The sequence below is a fragment of the Chiloscyllium plagiosum genome, unplaced genomic scaffold, assembly GCF_037043375.1.
Source record: "Chiloscyllium plagiosum isolate Xiang-an unplaced genomic scaffold, Cpla_swu_hap1 HiC_scaffold_19, whole genome shotgun sequence".
NCBI lineage: Eukaryota > Metazoa > Chordata > Chondrichthyes > Orectolobiformes > Hemiscylliidae > Chiloscyllium > Chiloscyllium plagiosum.
In genome coordinates, this window is record NW_028270157.1 from 61851858 (window position 1) to 61871606 (window position 19749).

Below are 19749 nucleotides of genomic sequence, written 5' to 3' on the forward strand. Positions count from 1 at the left end.
GCAGAATTGGCTAAATGATGAGAAACAAGATGTTGCTGTTTGTGGGTGCTTCTCAGATGGGGTGAGGATGTGCACAGAGGTCTGTATTACAGTTTCCTTGCAATATAGGGAGGATAGTGTAAAAATTTAAAAGCTCAAAGACACATTGTTTGAATGGGCAGGTACTTGACAGGTGAAGTTCGGCAACTACAGTCAGTTAAACCTGAAACGTTTAGAAAGAATAATTGGGACAAAATTGAAGCCAGATGGACCATCATGGATTTGTATTGGGAGAATCATGTTTAACATAAATTGTTTGAGATAACAGTTTGAAAATAATGCTGTTGGCGTGAGGTGTTTGATACAGAGCCACTCAACAGCCTTAACAAAAGTACAAAGTTAAAAATGTCACAACACCAGGTTACAGTCCAACAGGTTTATTTGGAAGCACTAGCTTTCGGTGCGCTGCTCCTTCATCAGGTGGTTGTGGAGAATAAGATTGCAAGACACTGAATTAATAGCAAAAGTTTACAGTGTGATGTAACTGTAATTATATGTTGAAAATGACCTGGTTTGTTTCAGTCTCTCATCTTTTAGAAGGAGCATATTGGTTTCAGTTCTTTCATTTTGTAAATCCCAGAACTTTTTTTAAAATTACTTTCTCAAGTGAATCTTAACAAAAGTAGAGCTTGTGGATTAAAAGCAATGTGGAAACATAGAATAAAGGAGAAGTCGGCCATTCAGCCTTTCAAGCCTGCTCTGCCATTCAATATGATTGTGGCTGATCAACCAACTCAGTAGCCTGTTTCTACTTTCTCCCCATATATTTGATCCCTTTATCGCTAAGAGCCACATTTAACTCCTGGAAAGCTTTTAATGTTTTGGCCTCAAACTATTTCTGTGGCAGAGAGTCCCACAAGTTCACTACTCTTTGAGTGAAGAAAGTTCTCTTCATCTCAGTTCTAAATGGCCTACCCTGTATTTTTAGACGTGGACTGGGAAATCCAGAACCACGAGTCATCGGGAACATCCTTCCTGCGTTTGTCCCATCTAGTCCTGTAAGAATTTTGAGATTCTCCATCATTCTTCTAAACTCCAGTGAATACAATTCTAACCAACGCAATCTATCCTCATATGGCAGTCTTGCAAACCCAGAAATAAATTTGGTAAATCTTCACTGCACTTCCTCTGTAGTAAGGCCAATAAGGAGACCCAAACTGTGCACACAGTCCCAGCTGTGGCCTTATCAGGACTGTGTACAATTTCAGCAAGATATCCCTGCTCCTGTACTGGACTCCTCTTGGCATTAAAACTAACATTCCATTTGCCTACTGAACTGCCTACTTGATATCAGCGACTGGTGTAGAAAGACACAAAGATCTTTTCATTTCCCTCTTTCCTAATCTATCACCATTTGAGATAATTTGTCTTTCTGATTTTGTGATCAAAATGGTAACCTCACAATTAATTCACATTATACTTCATCTGCTATGCATTTGCCCACATACTTAATTTGTCCAAATCATAATGAAGCATTTCTGCGTCTTCCTCATAGCTCACCCTCTCATCCAGCTTTGTGTCATCTGCAAGCCTGGAGATATTATATTTAGTTCTGTCATCTAAATAATTAATTATTAATATTAGCAATATGGATTTCGGAATGGTTGAATGGCAGATAAGAGTATTTGTCAATGGATATTCTCAGGTGTTTCAGTTTCTGCTGTAGTTCTTTTAGCCAGTTTGTGTGATGGTGTCCCTGGTAGTGATACTATGGGTCTGAGTGGGATGTTTGGTTTGTGCACTTTAGGTAGTCCATAGAATCTGGGGGTGTTGTTGCTTTCAGGTTTCATTCTCTGTAGGTCAAACCTGGTTATCTGTCCGTTTTTTTGTAGTTTCCTCAGTGTGTTGTTTATCCTATTGGTGAGCTGTGGGATGGGATCAAACCCCCTCTTCTGGTAGGTGTTGGTATCTGCAAGTAGTTGTTGTGCTTTTTGGATGTACTCTGCTTTGTCCAGGATGAACGTCATTCTGCATTTGTCTGCTGGTAGTATGATTATGTTCTTGTCGTTTCTTAGTGATTTTTAGTGCTTTCCTCTCCTTGGTGTTGAGATTATGTGTTTGTCTTTGTCTTTTCCTTGTTATCAGAGGTACGATACTTTGTCTCACTGTTTGTTGTGTCTCTTCTGTCAGTCCATTGTTCCTGAGTGTGCATTCTAGTGCTGCTAGGAAGTCTGCTGTCTTGGCGTCCCTGTGGTTGTAGTTGAGTCCCTTGGCCAGTATTGTTCTTTCCGTGTCTGTGAGTTGCCTGTGGGAGAGGTTTCTAACCCAGGTGTGTGTTGTGGTGTCCTCTCTGTTGTGTGTTAGCTTGGCCATTTTTTCTTTTAGTGCTGTTTTTTTGTGGTGTGTGGTCCTGTTCTGTCCTATGGTGACGGCCTGTTCTATGGTCCGGGTCCATTCCTGATTGGTGGTTTTTGAAATTAACGATTTTGGCACGCAATTTCTTGTCTGTATTTGTGAAGTCTGTTGTGAGCGTCTGTAATCATTACCCGGATCATCCTGAATCCGTTCTGTCTGGCTGTGTCCCTGGCTTGTGGTTTGTTGACTGGTGGTCTGTATCTGACACATGGTGGAAGGATTCGATTCTTTCGGCATTCATGCAGGAACCGGAGTTGTTCGGATGTGGCGCTTAGGTGGTTGGCACAAGATTCCCATTTCCTGGCTTGTCTTAGCGTCTCTCGCCCGTAGGTGTTCAAAGTTTGTGAGAAGATTTGTAGCTCGGGTGCTACCATGACACAAACTGGCTAAAGAACTGCAGCAGAAACTGAAATGTCTGATCAGCGGATCCAGACACTCTATATAGTCAACACAGGAATTCTTGGACATCATCAAAAATATACACATAGACAAGGAAGAAAACATGGTCTCATTCGATGTAACAGCACTGTTCACCTCTATCGACAAAACCCTAGCCAGAGAAACAATAGCCAACTTGCTGGACATACAAAACAGACAACAGGACGTTGAACCTATCAACAAAGACTGCATACTACTGGACCTGTGTCTCACAACACACTTCACATTCAACAACCAAATATATGAACAAATCAACGGCACACCCATGGCCACACTCATCTCTGGACTCATAGCAGAAGCGGTAATGCAAAGATTAGAACAAACAGTCTTACCGCAAATTCAACCCAAACTCTGGGTCAGATATGTAGATGATACCTTTGTAATCATTAAAAATACAGAAATAGAGAACACACACCGGATCATCAACGCCACACTCGCAGGAATCCGATTCACTAGAGAGGAAGAAAAGGACAACCAACTCCCATTCCTCGATATGATGGTACAGAGAACACCGAACGGAGATTTCACCACAAAGGTATACAGGAAAGCCACACACACAGACCAAGTCCTAAACTACAAAAGCAACTACCCAACACACACAAAAGAAGTTGCATCAAGACTCTGTTCAAAAGGGTCACAACACACTGCAGTACACCAGAAATGCAAAAAGAGGAAGAAGAACACCTATACAATGTATTCGCCAAAAACGGATACCCGCACAATTTCATCAACAGATGCCTAAGGGAAAGACAACGGAATGAGGACATGCCGCAACCCAAAGTACTAGCCACACTACCATACATCAAGAGCATTTCCAAACTGACAGCCAGACTACTGTGACACTAGGACTCATAACAGCACACAAACCAACAGCCACTCTCAGACAACAACTCACCAGAACGAAGGACCCAATGCCCAGCATGAGCAAAAACCAACGTAGTGTACAAAATCCCATGCAAGGACTGCACAAAACACTACATAGGACAAACAGAAAGACAGCTAACGATCCGCATCCATGAAATCCGCAGCCAGGGAATTCCGAGAGGCATGGCACTCATCCACAGATTCAATCAATAAGCACATCGACCTGGACCCAATATACTGACCACTGCAGCAGACAGCTGGAACTGACAACCGGAAGCGGCAGATTCAAACCGCTACAAATGCCGGAGGAAAGATCATAGAAGCGCTTCACAGGAGGCTCCCAAGCACTGAGGATGTCACCTAGACAGGGGACGAAACGTCTGCAACACAAATTCCCAGCTTGGCGAACAGAACCACAACAACGAGCACTCGAGCTACAAATCTTCTCACAAACTTTGAAAACATATGGAGCTTTAAATTATTTTGTTTTTTTTTAAAAAAACATTTTTGTTAGACTAAGGAATTGCAACAGCGGCATCTGTGAAATTTGGCAGCCAATTTTTTAAAATCATTAATTGTTTCAGTTTTCTTGGCCCCCATTATAGTTACAGGGGTGACATGAATGAGGCTAGACATCAGACTACTGGATCTAAATTTTTTTTAGAGCCAAGTATGATTCTACCGTCTTTAATTCTTGTTCTCATACTCCTTACATTCCCAAATGCATCATTCAGTGGGAGTGCGAGACTTGATTTTTGATTTATTAACAGCAATTAAGCTTTTCCCTGTTCAAGTTAGAAGATCTGAAGCTTTTAATTTTCACCTTTCATTCTTCTACGTGTTCAATGTCTGGCCTACACTAACCTAATAACGTGGTGTGCCTGTGTGGTCAGTTATCCCAATCCTTTTTAGTATATCTATCTTTAAAGAAATTCCTATTAAGTATTCTTCAGTAGGTCATGATGCATAAAAGATGCCCATAATCTCATGTCCCACAGCTCCAGCATGTTCTATTTTCAGTCTCAGCATCTTTTGTGAATTGAATTTGTTACTTATTTTTTTAAAAAGTGAAAAAGATATGTGCTCCTCTCAGGAGATGGTTCAAAGAACCTGCTAAGCTTGTAACTAAATACCGTGTTTAGAAGGAAAATAAGAATTGTAAACATTCAAAATGCTTCACAAATAGCAGAAATTTCAGATATTCAGCAAAGACATCAGAATTTAAAAAATAGATCTTTTTCGCATTTATTTCAGCTTCAGAATTTGTTTTTGTATAGAATTATTTTAGATAATTTTTCTTAGCACGCATAAATTGAATTTGGTCAGGCTTTTAATGTTTCCTTTATGCTTGGAAATTTTTTTGCACATTGCTGTATAAAAAGAGAAGCTGTTTTCACACATGGCCTGCTTTCTTTTTATTCAATCAGGTGTAAGGATGTGTCTGTTTCTTTCTGGAATCCATATTGGATGCTGCCCACTGGTGTTTGTGCAGTGAACTGCTTTTGGGAATCTGCATTTAGGTAGGCTTCCTTGTAATTTGTATACAGAATAGTGTAATATACTAACTGGTTTTCATGGGATTAGTGTTTATAGTGTTGTGGAGGAAAAAAAATGCCTGAATTTGGAACCTAAACAATAAGTAGTTATTTGTAAGATACATGACAGTGCATCCTTATTCACATCAATACAAATAAATCTTGTATGTGGTGAGGCATTGTTACTGAAATTTAGGCTAATTGACCTTTGTAGTGAGGTAACATATAGCATCTTTCAAATGCTTAAAGCTGTTGAGCAACATGATTGCAGCCATACTGCCTCTTAAGTATGTTATTCCAGCAAATTTAAGTTCAAAGTCTTTTGCTAACTGTACCTGTGCAGAGCACAGAATAAATAATTTCAGTTTAAGAATTGCATGCTAAAGAGATCAGAGGTATAATTGTAAAACAGGGACAAAATGCTGGTGTAAGTCCCATCTTGTGTTCAAGCTACAAATAGCTGTTTTACCTCCTTATGAACTTATGCTGTTATGAATATTTTAGTGTTTTGAGCTCCAAAAGACCAAAATATCCATATTCTGAGCCTTAACATTGCCTGTTAGGTAAATTCTAAGTGAATCAATTTGTAATATTCCGAGATTTTGTTTGGCTCTGGTACTCCAGGGTTATTTTGCCACTTAACTATTCTTAACTTAATATATATATATAACTGTTAGTTAATTGTCGTCATGACCATTGGGTAAGGTCCTTCAAATGAATTAATGAATAGGTCAGTTGAGTGACAGAGCCAGCAGAGGATGACCTGAGATCAGTGTTTGACAAATAATTATCCAAAGTGACCTCATTTAGCTTTTAGAAATGAATATGATTCCAGAAGCCAACAAAAAAACTCTCAAATAAAACAGCATGTTAATATATACTAACAAGTAACTGCGTTTAAAGTAGTTTATTATTTATGCACTTGCATAGATTTCAGCCACGCTCTCCATATTCTCTCGTGTCAGCTATGAAGCATACTTAAGTGCTGTAATCATCCCTTCTCTTCTATATCCTCCATCTCTGCCCATACAAGTCAGCCAGCAGGGCAATAGGACAGTTCTGACAGCCTGAGGCATTATGTAGCTGACCAGCTTTATGCTGCTTTTGTGTTGACCTGATATTGACTATTGATAATATTTTCTGAACTTTACATAAACATTAAATTTTAATTTAAAAATTCACCACCACTGCCTCCGCTGAAGTAAACTGATGTTTGAAACAGAACAATGTAGTTGATATTGTCTCCTTTCACAATGGATTGTGTAATAATTAGGAAAGTTAGTCCAATCCCACTCAGCATCCTGTCCTAACCACCCACATATTCACAAATGTAAGAATGACTCTCATCAGGCCCCAGGTATATTTATAGCATCAATTGATTTGCACATGAAACTTTATTTGACTCTTCACCCTGGATAAGGTTTCTTGGAGGGTTTGCTGACAGTATATAGACAGGCCAACAAGGGGTGAGGCCAAGTTAGATTTGGTACTGGGTAATGAACCCGGACAGGTGTTCAATTTGGAAGTAGGTGCGCGCTTGGGTGATAGTGACCACAATTCTGTTATGTTTACTTTAGTGATGGAAAGGGACAGGTATATACTGGGGGAAAGGCAATTACAATGCAATTAAACAAGATTTAGGATGCATAGGATGGGGAAGGAATTTGCAGGGGATGGGCACAATTGAAATGTGGAGCTTATTCAAGGATCAGCTACTGCGAGTCCTTGGTAAGTATGTACCTGTCAGGCAGGGAGGAAGTTGTCGAGCGCAGGAGTCATGGTTTACTAAGAAAGTTGAATCTCTTGTCAAGAGGAAGGAGGATTATGTTAAGATGAGATGTGATGGCTCAGTTAAGGCACTTGAGATTTACAGGTTAGCCAGGAAAGAACGAAAGAGAGAGCTAAGAGGTGCCAGGAGGGGACATGAGAAGTTGTTGGCGTATAAGATCAAGGAAAACCCTAAGGCTTTCTATAGGTATGTTGGGAATAAGTGACTGGAGTAAGATTCTGGCCAATCAAGCATAGTAGTGGGAAGTTGTGCGTGGAGTCAGGAGATAGGGAGAGCACTAAATGAATACTTTGTCTTTTTCTAGTGTGAATACTGACAATGTGGTCAAGGAGAATACTGAGTTGCAGGCTACTAGACTAGATGGGATTGAGGTGCGTAAGGAGGAAGGGGTGAGCAATTCTGGAAAGTGTAAAAATAGATAAGTCCCTGGAGCCAGATGGGATTTATCTTAGGATTCTCTGGGAAGCCAAGGAAGAGATTGCTGAACCTTTAACTTTGATCTTTATGTCGTCATTGTCTCCAGGAATAGTGCCAGAAGACTGGAGGATAGCAAATGTTGTTCCCTTGTTCAACAAGAAGGGGAATAGAGACAACCCAGGAAATTATAGATCTATGAGCCTTACTTTGGTTGTGGGAAAAGTGTTGGAAAGGGTTTTAAGTGATAGGATTAATAATCCTCTAGACATGAATAGGTTGATTAGGGATAGTCAATAGTGTTTTGTGAATGGTAGATCGTGTCTCAAAAACTGAGTTATTTGAAAAGGTGACTAGACAGCTGGATGAAGGTAAAGCGGTTGATGTGGTGTAAATGGATTTCAATAAGGCATTTTGATAAGGTTCCCCACAGTAGGCTATTGCACAAAATACAGGGGCATGGGATTGAGGGTGATTTCGCGTTTTGGATCAGAAATTGGCTAGCTGAAAGAAGACAGAGGGTGGTGGTTAATGGGGAATATTTATCCTGGAGTTCAGTTACTAGTGGTGTCCTGCAAGGATCTGTTTTGGGTTCACTGTTGTTTGTCATTTACAGAAATCCTCTGGATGAGGGCATAGAAGGATGGATTAGTAAATTTGCGGATGACACTAAGGTCGGTAGAGTTGTAGATAGTGATGAAGCATGTTGTAGGTTACAGAAATACATAGATAAACTGCAAAGCTGGGCTGAGAGGTGGCAAATGGAGTTTAATGTGGACAAGTGTGAGGTGATTCACTTTGGAAGGAGTAACAGGAATGCAGAGTATTGGGCGTCTTGATCGTGTCGATGAGCAGAGAGATCTCAGTGTTCTGGTATAGATTCTTGAAAGTTGCCACTCAGGTTGACAGGGTTATTAAGAAGGCATACGATGTGTTAGCCTTTATTGGTAGAAGTATTGAGTTTCTGAGCCATTAGGTCATGTTGCAGCTGTACAAAACTCTGGTGCAGTCACATTTGGAGTATTGTGTACAGTTCTGGTCACTGCATCATAGGAAGGATGTAGAAGCTGTCAGAGGAGATTTACGAGGATGTTGCCTGGTATGGAGGGAAGGCCTTAAGAAAAAAGGCTGAGGGACTGGAGTCTGTTTTTGTTAGAAGGTTAAGAGGCTACTTAATTGAGACATACAGGATAATCAGAGGGTTAAAAAGGGGGGACAGTAAGCCTTTTTCCCTCAGATGGTGATGACTAGCATGAGGGACCATAGCTTTAAATTGAGGCCTGATAAATATCGAGCAGATGTCAGAATCTCTTTACTCAGTAGTAGGGGCGTGGAACGCACTGCCTGCAACAACAGTAGACTCGCCAACTTTTAGGGTATTTAAATGGTCATTGGATAGGCATGTGGGTGAGAATGGAATAGTCTAGGTTAGATGGGCTTCAGATCGGTTCCACAGGTTGGTGCAACATCGAGGGCCGAATGTTTTATGTTCTAAGACTTTTCACCAATTTCGAGGCTGAGGCATAAGAATAGCAAGGAAAAGACCATGGAGCATATGCAAGGCAGTCTTGGAGGAGGTTGAGCTTAGGACCCCATTCGAGGTTGTGGCACATAATTTGAGGAACCAGGACATCCGTAATGTGAGATTATTGAACTCGACCATGTTTCAGCATTTGAACATAGCTTGCCTCAGGTTCTCAAGGAAAAAGAAATCATTTCTCAAAAACATTGACATAACTCCAGAGGCTAGTATCTGATCACCAAGTCATTCTTTGTTTACAAATGGAGAGTCTGTGATACTGATCCAGTTCCATTACAGCCAGCTCTGAATAAACAGGATGTCTGAAATGCCTGTCCTTACCTGTCAGCCAGGGTTGTCTGATTAGAACAAGGTAAAAGCCAAATATTCTCTCGTTCTATGAGGTCTACCTGGCTGACCTCGTCATAATCACTACAATCCTCCCCTCTGAGTCTGAGGATATAGGCGGGGGTTTTTTTAAGCTCCACCTGGGGCGTTTTAGCACTGGGTCAGGTTCCTCTAACTCTGCTTGAGGCGGCAAAGATAATGAGGTGGTGACATCTGCCATGTCCGTCTCAGATTCTGAGGTATAGTGGCTTGACAGAGAAGGAGAATTCACAAGTTCTGGAAGAGTTGTAAAGGCTGTTGAAGAGCCAGGCACATGTTGCTTCTGCACCATTTGTGTGTGTACAGATTTTATGTGGTCCACATGCTTGGTCAGGACTGTCACATCTCTAGAACTTTATACATCACTGAACCTGAGCTCATGTTGATCATGCCTCATACCTTTACAGGACCATTCCCATGGTTCCTACACCAAACTTCATCCCTTAAAATAAACTGTCTCTCGCTTTTATCAGAGTGTTGTTTCCAGCACTGGTGTTCTTGATGTCGTTTCCCTCCCCCACCTCCCCAGATCTGGAAAATCAGATTTGACCTGGTGCAGAGTCTTCACCCCATTAGCAACTCTGCGGGCATTATCCCTGTAGTCCTATAGTCAATAGGCACTGGGACAATTTGATATCTAGTGAAGCTGTAGGCTGTTCTTTTTAGCCTACCTTCAAAGTATGGACTTGTTCCTTCTGCCAAACTATTAAAAGATGGATGATGTGGAGCTGTCCTTAAATGTCGAATGCCATTCAACTTTAGGAAATGCTCAAGTTCCCCACTGGTAAGTGATGGACTGTTATGTGACCAGTGCTTATGAGAGTTCCGTATCTTGGCATTCTGGGCACTGCCCTAACAACAAGTCTATATCTGCATCCAGTGCTGGTCACCAGATCTAAATCCTCGCTAACACCTTCATTTTAGAAACCCCCAGATGATCCCAGTGGAGTTCCACCAGAATTTGGTGGCGATGTTCAATCAATCTTGCTCCAATCATAATATTCTGGTGATCTGGTCTCTCTGGTCCAAAAAGGTTTCAATTCTGGTTGTAATGACCCTTTGGGTTCCCCCACCATCACCAACTATTTCTATTTTGCCAGCACTGGATTTTTCTGCATCCAAAGTTGGATATTGTCAGCTGTATCTACAAATGTATCCAGCCTTTATGGACCCTTACACTAGCGGTGGCACCACCACTGGATCTGCCAGCAAGAGGCAGCTGAATGTATTTGCATTTGCTGCTTCGCCTTCCAGAAAATGTTATAAGTTGTAATTATACGCATTTAGGATTAGAGTCCAACACTGAATTTGGCCTGAAGCTATGGGTGGTGTACTGCCTTTCCTCTTTTAAGTCGACCTAGCAGGGATTTGTAATATTATTACAAATTTATATCTGTAAAGTTATTGGTGGATTTACCAGGCTGTGCGCTCTCCTGGATACTGGCCTATGAGTCTCTTATTCAACTTATGTCCAGTCGGGTTCCTTTGCTGTCTCAAGCCTGCATTCTGGCAGCAATAACAATGGCTTGCTGGCCCACCACCTGAAATTTTCAACCATTTGGCCGTGCGTTGTTTTGGGGTTTGCTGCTAATTGACCTAGAGTCACTCTGTTCAGAACATGACCTCACTGAGGCTATGCATTTGCCTTCACTCAAGTGGTGTTCCCCCAGCTCAGTCGGACTGATGAGGGTCAAGGGTGTGATGCTGGAAAAGCACAGCAGCTAAGGCAGCATCCAAAGAGCAGGAATATTGAAGTTTCGGGCAAAAGCCCTTCATCAGGAATAAGGCTGGGAGCCTTTGGGATGGAAAGATAAATAGGAGGGTGGTGGGGCTAGGGGGACAGTAGCTGAGAGTGCGATAGTTGGATGGAGGTGTGGATAATGGTGATAGGTCAGAGGAGTGGGTAGAGCAGATAGGTAGGAAGCAAAATGGACTGGTAGGACAGGTCGTGAGGGTGGTGCTGAGCTGGAAGGTTGGAATGAGGATAAGGTGAGGGGAGGAGAAACTGGTGAAATCCACATTGATGCCATGGGATTGCAGGGTCCCGAGGCAGAAGTTGAGGCATTATTCCTCTGTGGTTGGGGAGTGGTGAGAGGAGGCCAGGACCTGCATGTCTTTGATGGAGTGGGAGGGGTAGTTGAAATGTTCAGCCATTGGGTGGTGGGGTTGATTGATGCGGGTGTCCTGGAGATGTTCTCTGACACGCCGTGCGAGTAGGCATCCTGTCTCTCCAATGTTACGAGACTGCTTCAGGAGAAACTGATACAGTAAATGACATGTGGAAGTGCAGGTGAAACTTTGGATGTGGAAGCTTCGTTTAGGGCCTTGGACAGAGGTAAGGGGAGAGGTGTGGGTGCAGGTTTGCAATTCCTGCAGTAGCAGAGGAAGGTGCAGGGAAGGGAGGGTGGGTTGTTCGGGAGCATGGACTTAACAAGGCAGTTGCAGAAAGAACAGTATGTATACGATTGACGAGGGTGTCCAATTCCATAGAAATACCCTGCTGCTCATATGCTCCACTTGCCAATTTTCCAATGATAAAACTAGTTGTATTGCCTGTTTGAAGTCCTGTTGGGCTTCAGCTCGTAGTTGCTTTTTGCATGGTTACATCATTAATACCAAATGGGGTCTCAGCATCTCGATAAGGGTTAAGCCAAAGTCACACACTTCTGTCAATCATCTTTACCTTGTCAAAAATACCAATACAGATTCCCCTGCTTCTCGAATTGCTGAGTAAAATCCAATAGTGTTTCAGGATTAGAGGAAACTTGGAGGTTGTGATATTCCTTAACTAAATCCATCTTGAAAGGTTTTAATAACTGGTGCCTCAGGGAAAGTTAAACTCCTAATAACTGAAAAAGCTGCAGGTCTGCAAGCTGTCAGGAGGATGATTTGTTGTTTTCCTTCTGCTCCAATGTCATTTGCCCAGAAAAAAATACTCCCAATCTTTCCACATCCTGAGCCCAGCAGGATCGAAAGAGGCAAGTTTCCCAAATAACAGCATGATGCCAGAAATGCATATCCCAACTCAAGATGCTTGTTGTGAGCAAATTTCATCAGGACGTGCTTTTCTCTTATCACCACTGAAATAACTCCACAGAGGCCAGTTTCCTGTCACCAAATCACTGTTATTTACATGTGGAAAGTCCTTGACACTGATCCAGCTCCCTCAGAGTGAACAGGGTGTTTGACACACCACTTCTTATGTCGAATGGAGCTCTGATTGGACCAGATTTATTGGTCCAGTCAAGGAACCCATACTTGAGATCAACCTGACTGACCGCTTTACAATCAATACAAACAGCTTATTCAGATTTTAATCCTTTTCCGACCCTTTTCACTGCAATGTTCAAGCGCAGAAATAGTGTTATTGAGAGAGAAAGTGATGTGGTAGTCATGTTTGAGATGTGAATACAATTTTTACATCAAAAATTGTTCAGAGACACATATCATTGAGGGGTTACTGCAGTTTCATAGGTTTCCCCGTCAAAAATTAAGCAAAGGCCTTGGCTGGTTCTTCAGATTCTGCCACAGTACTTTCCCGTAGCAACACAGAATGTCTTTCAGTGCCTTGGCCAACAATTATCCATTTGTTTTAAGATTCCTCCTCTTCGTTAAGTTTTAATGTAAAAAAAAAAAATTGATTTGGTCATTTTTCTCTAAATTAGGGAATTAAAAATAGTCAGTCAACTTATTGGGTATGCATTCAAATATGAATCACTATATGGCAAGAATGAAAGGCTGAAATACTTTTATACAGACCATTCCGCTGAACATGAGACAAAGAAAAGAGCGGCAGCTATCTATAAGCCCTAGAACTGGATGGTAAAACAGATGGAAAATTGGCATGTCTCTTCTGCCTAAACCCTGAAATGTAACACTAACCTTAACCCATGATAGTGCAGCATGATGTTAAAGCTTTTGCTATTTTTAAAAAAACTGTCTGTTGTTGTTTCCAGTGCCCTGGTTGATACTTGTTGGTCTGTTCATATTTTTCTCCTTTCTTCGGCTTTGTAATGGTTGGATTCAACTGAGTGGCTTGCAAAGCCATTTCAGAGGGCAATTAAGTCAGAAACATATTGCTTTGGGTTCAGAGCAATGTGTAGGTTAGACCAGGTAATACTGCTGGAATCTTTTCCCTAAGTGGCCTTAGTAAAAACACATTTGGTTGACTACATACATTAAAAACCCAAAGAACTGAGGATGCTAGAAATCAGAAACAAAAACAGAAATCGCTGGTAAAGCTCAGTAGGTCTGGCAGCATCTCTGAAGAAATGTTAGAGTTAACATTTCGGGTCTGATGTCCTTTCCTCAGATTACGTGGATGCCATGAGGCTTTTAATTCCTTTTTTTTTAAATCGAATTCAAGTTTTATGGTGGAATTTGAACCCAACCATAGCAACCAGAGTAGGTTTTTCAGCCATTGAGCCTACTCTGCCATTTAATGCAATCATAGCTGGTTGAAAACATCAATGTCTTTTACCCACACTATTCCCATAACCCTTTATGACAATGATAATCGAACATTTGTCAACCTCAACTTCAAATATACTTGGAGCCTGAACTTTCTTAGCTGTCTGGGGCAGGTAATTCCAAAGATTCACTACCCACTGAGTAAAATAGAATTTCTTCTCATTAGGTCCTAAATAGGAAGCCCCTTATTTTTAAATTGTGTACCCTGGTTCAACACTCCTCCACCAGGGGAAACCTCAACTACCTGACTATCTCTTCAAGTATGCTTTAGGTATCAGTGAGGAGTTACGGACATACAGGCTGTTTTCCCAGTCTCTGTTCATAGGTCAGTCTCGCCATCCCAGCAATAATACTGTCCTTACTAAGATAAAGAGACCAAAACTGTGCAACCTACTCCAGGTGTTGTATAACCAAGCTACTTTACAATTATTGTATTTTATACTCCTTTCCTTCACATAATAAGCTTCTGTTCATTTCCCAGTTCCCTACAAATGCAACTGAATGATCAAAGAAGAATACCATGTTGGAAACCTGAATCATTCTCCATCATCACTTAAAGTTACTTAATAAAAATGCCAAAGGTCTAGTCACTAATTCTCACAGCACATCCTAAAACAGCAAGAGCACCATGGGGTTAATCACCAGTCACTGAGTTCAGAGCCTAGGTTTACAAACAAATATTGAGGTGCAACATCACAGAGAAGCAGGTTGGTGGTTGGTTGGTAAATCAGTAACATGAATAAAGGGGGTCCTGTAGCTCAGTGCACTTAGTGCACGGTGTTAAATGCCTTTTAGTATATTGCACAAACAAGCTTATGGTTTCAGTGGGTGTATATAATATTATTATTGATGGAGAATTGATTGATTGATTAATGGCAAATTATGAATATCGAAGTGCCCCAAGGATCTCTGCTGGACCCTTAACTACTTAAAGATACACAATTAAGCTAAATGGACGAACTGACTATATATAGTTGCTAGGTCTGCTCTTGATACAGTGGGTGGAAAAAAAATAGGGAAAATGGAAAAATATGAACTCATCCACTTTGGAGGCAGAGGAAAGCACTATCTTTTTTAAACTAAAAAAATCAAGACTGTAGTGATTATATTTTGGACCATGAATTACAAACACAGTATGCAGTCAAAGTAAGTCATTCAGCTTGCCTTAGTTGCAAGCAGAAAGGAATGTAAAAGGAAAGGTTTGCTTTAGTTGTAGAGAGACCACAGCTGGAGTACTGTGTACCATTTTGGTTATCCTCGAGAACTCCTCAGAAAAAGTTCAGAGAACGTCCACTTAACTATCTAGAATGGAGGGAGTTATAAGGAAATGTTGAGCAGAATGGGCCTGTATTCACTGGTGTTTAGAAGAATATGAGATGATCTCCATAAAACATGTCAGATCTTGAGGATAGAGTGGATGCCGCAAGGATGTTTCTCCCTTGTGGGGAAGTCTGTGAAACAGTCTAAAATCAAGGGATCTCCCCTGTAAGACTAAGATTAGAATATCTTTTCTCTTGGTCTTTTGACTGTGACACTTTCTTCCAAAAAGAGCAGTGGAGGAAGGAATCATTGAATATTTTTGAGGCTCAATTAGATTTTTGATTGGCAAGGAAGTCAAAAGTTGTTTGAAGTCACATTCCAGGCAACCATGACTTTATCAAATGGTGGACCTGGCTCAAGGGATGTCCTTTCACTCGTAATTTGCAAGATTGTATGATTCTTTCAGAGTACCATAAATAACTAAATAAAATCCTTTGCTATCAATTGTCTCGCTGTAGCCAAATTTCAGTCTACAGCAATGAATTACAACAATTGCTTATGATATTTAGAGCAATTTTATTTGACAATTTTACTCAAAGCTTTCTGGAATCCTGGTATACAATGAAAATTGTTTGCCATATATCAAACTGTTAACTCTCATTCATGTCACAACTCAATGAGGTAGCAGGCTTCACATCATGCCCCTGAAGTTGTCACAAATGTTAAAACTTTGAAAAGAAATATGCAAAATCACCAAACCACCTGTTTTTCAGAGGAATGCACCAGGTTTCTGTACTCAGTAAGAAATCCCTTTTTTAAACATTTCGTTAGCATGTAACTAGAGGTGAACAATTAAACTAAATTTAAGGGAACTATACAAATTAAAACTCTACCCTTTCATAAACTGCCCGATGTACTTAGAGACAAGCATGAACAGAGAAAGAAAAATGTATGAGCAGAAGGAAAACTGGAAAAAGTAGTCCCATTGTTTTTGCAGAAAAAAGATCTTTTAGCTTCTCCTTAAGCTTTTCCTTATGCTTACATTTCTTTTCAAGAGTCACTGGGTAGCTGTGTCTCTTATGAAAGGTCTCTGATCTTTATTCAATTCAAAATTATACTTACATTATCTACTGAAGGAAAGATCAGCTGGCTTTCTTCAGGCTAAAGTGATTTACTGCAGAGAACTGAGTGTTTGTTTAAATGTTTGTTTTTTGGCTACTGCAATTCTGCTGGTTTCTCATCTGGTCTGACAAACTTGTCTCTAACAGCCCAAGCTGTTAGCTAACTGACAGCCAATCACTAGGTTGGTAGACAGAAGACCTTTGTCATTGGTTTGCGGACAAGGGTCCAATTATCATTCAACTTCACATTGGTGAAATCAACAACTACACAAACAGGTTTCACAAAAGGTATCAAATCCTTTATTTTCAAAACATGCAGCCAAATCTTGTAAATCAGGTTGCAAGTTTGATTAGATTAGATTAGATTACAGTGTGGAAACAGGCCCTTCGGCCCAACAAGTCCACACCGACCCGCCGAAGCGAAACCCACCCATACCCCTACATTTACCCCTTACCTAACGCTACGGGCAATTTAGTATGGCCAATTCACCTGACCTTGCACATCTTTGGATGGTGGGAGGAAACCGGAGCACCCGGAGGAAACCCACGCAGACACTGGGAGAACGTGCAAACTCCACACAGTCAGTCGCCTGAGGCGGGAATTGAACCCAGGTCTCTGGCGCTGTGAGGCAGCAGTGCTAACCACTGTGCCACTGTGCCGCCGCTCGCTGAGCTAGTAGATTTGTTCTCAAGTCGTTTCGTCACCACGCTAGGTCACATAATCAGTGAGCCTTCAGTGAAGTGTTTGTGTTCTGTCCTGCTTGTTATTGTGGGTGATATCACTTCCAGTTCTTTTTCTGAGAGGTTGGTAAATGCGTCCAAATTGATACGTTTCTTAATGGAATTCCGGTTTGAATGCCAGGCCTCTAGGAATTCCCGTGCTTGTCTTTGGTCCCAGTATTGTCCCAGACAAACTGGTATCTCTCTTCATCTGTGTGTATGGATACTTGTGATAGTTGCTCATGTCTTTTGGTGGCTAGTTGGTGCTCAGGTATCTTGATGGCAAGCAAGTCAAAACAACAGCAGTTTAAAAGGGAGAAGAGCAGACAAAGGAAGCACATGGTGAGGACAATGCAGGAGAGAGAGAGAGAGAGAAAACCTGCACAGTTACTGCCTTTGCTTGAATTCGTGTATCGCTGGATATCAGAGTGCATCTGGGAAAATTAACAAACGGTGAAATTTGCAACTAATCTTAGAGGAATTATTGGACGAAGTTCACAGCACAGAATCAGATAAGTTAATTGTTATAAGTCTGTCCGAGAGAGGCTGCAGTAGTGAGTATAGTGGATTCTTTTCTTGATTATATGTTTTTGGAGATAAGTCTCTTGATTAAACTTAAAATATAAGCCGTAGCTATTAATTTAACCTGGGGCAGTGTTTGTAGAGGAATAAGATGGTGTTATTTTCTGGGTCTGGAGATTTTGAAAGAGCAAAAATGGCCTTTGCAGTGATATGTACTTGTCAGATGTGGGAGTTTAAAGAGAGTTTAAGGGTTACTGCGGATTATATCTGCCATAAATGCTGTTGGATGCGAATCTTATCAGATCGAGTGGATCAGTTGGAGAGACAAATAGAAGCGATGAGGAATTTGCAACAGCAACAGTATGTGATGGATGGCAGTTATAGGAATGGGGGAAAGTCTCAGATACAGTCACATAGATGGGTTAACTCCAGGAAAGGTAAGAGAGGTAGGCAGCTATTGCAGGAGTCTTTTTGTGGATATACCCATTTCAAACAGGTATGCTGTTATGAAAAATGTAGGGGGTGATGGATTCTCAGGGGAACGTAGCATGAACAGCCAAGTTTCTGGTATTGAGACTGGGTCTAATGCAACGAGGGGTACGTCAGCTTCCAAGAGATCAATTGTGTTAGGGGATTCTGTAGTCAGAGGTACAGTCAGACATTTCTGTGGCCAGCAGAGAAAAAGCAGAGAATGGTGTGTTGTTTCCCTGGTGCCAGAATCAAGGATGCCTCGGAGAGAGTGCAGAATGTTCTCATGGGGGAGAGGGACCAGCAGGAGGTCATTGTCCACATTGGAACCAACGGCATTGGAAGGGAAAAGGTTGAGACTCTGAAGGGAGATTACAGAGAGTTAGGCAAAAATTTAAAAAGGAGGTCCTCAAGGGTAGTAATATCTGGATTACTCCCAGTGCTATGAGCTAATAAGGGCAGGAATAGGAGGATAGAGCAGATGAATGCATGGCTGAGGAGCTGGTGTATGGGAGAAGGATTCACATTTTTGGATCATTGGAATCTCTTGGGGTAGAAATGACCTGTACAAGAAGGATGGATTGCACCTAAATTGGAAGGGGCTAATATACTGGCAGGGAAATTTGCTAGAACTGCTTGGGAGGATTTAAACTAGTAAGGTGGGGGTGTGGGACACAGGGAGATAGTGAGGAAAGAGATCGATCCGAGACGGGTACAGCTGAGAACAGAAGTGAGTCAAATAGTCAGGGCGGGCAGGGACAAGGTAGGACTAATAAATTAAACTGCATTTATTTCAATGCAAGGGGTCTAACAGGGAAGGCAGATGAACTCAGGGCATGGTTAGGAACATGGGACTGGGATATCATAGCAATTACGGAAACATGGCTCAGGGATGGGCAGGACTGGCAGCTTAAATGTTCCAGGATACAAATGCTACAGGAAGGATAGAAAGGGAGGCAAGAGAGGAGGGGGAGTGGCATTTTTGATAAGGGATAGCAGTACAGCTGTGCTGAGGGAGGATATTCCCGGAAATACATCCAGGGAAGTTATTTGGGTGGAACTGAGAAATAAGAAAGGGATGATCACCTTATTGGGATTGTATTATAGACCCCCCCCCCAATAGTCTGAAGGAAATTGAGAAACAAACTTTTAAGGAGATTTCAGCTATCTGTAAGAATAATAGGGTAGTTATGGTAGGGGATTTTAACTTTCCAAACATTGACTGGGACTGCCATAGGGTTAAAGGTTTAGATGGAGAGGAATTTGTTAAGTGTGTACAAGACAATTTTCTGATTCAGTATGTGGATGTACCTACTAGAGAAGGTGCAAAACTTGGCCTACTCTTGGGAAATAAGGCAGGGCAGGTGACTAAGGTATCAGTGGGGGAGTACTTTGGGGCCAGCAACCATAATTCTATTTGTTTTTAAATAGTGATGGAAAAGGATAGACCAGATCTAAAAGTTGAAGTTCTAAATTGGAGAAAGGCCGATTTTGACGGTATTAGGCAAGAACTTTCAAAAGCTGATTGGGGGCAGATGTTCGCAGGTAAAGAGAAGGCTGGAAAATGGGAAGCCTTCAGAAATGAGATAACGAGAGTCCAGAAACAGTGTATTCCTGTTAGGGTGAAAGGGAAGGCTGGTAAGTATAGGGAATGCTGGATGACTAAAGAAATTGAGGGTTTGGTTAAGAAAAAGGAAGCATATGTATAGACAGGATAGATCGTGTGAATCCTTAGAAGAGCATAAAGGAAGTAGGAGTATACTTAAGAGGGAAATCAGGTGGGCAAAACGGGGACATGAGATAGCTTTGGCAAATAGAAATAAGGAGAATCCAAAGTGTTTTTACAAA

At 41.4% G+C, this 19749-nt stretch overlaps 1 protein-coding gene across 2 annotated transcripts in view; it reads left to right on the forward strand.

Annotated features, from left to right (window-relative positions):
- Positions 1 to 19749, forward strand: part of gxylt1b (glucoside xylosyltransferase 1b) — an 87955-nt gene that overhangs the window by 19514 nt on the left and 48692 nt on the right. Inside the window, exon 2 of one of the 2 annotated variants that reach the window (XM_043709049.2) lies at positions 5124 to 5216. The exons of the other annotated variant lie outside the window; for it this stretch is intronic. Within the exon in view, the coding sequence (XP_043564984.2) occupies positions 5124 to 5216 (93 nt within the window). The remainder of the gene's footprint in view (positions 1 to 5123; positions 5217 to 19749) is intronic. 2 annotated transcript variants of the gene reach the window in all.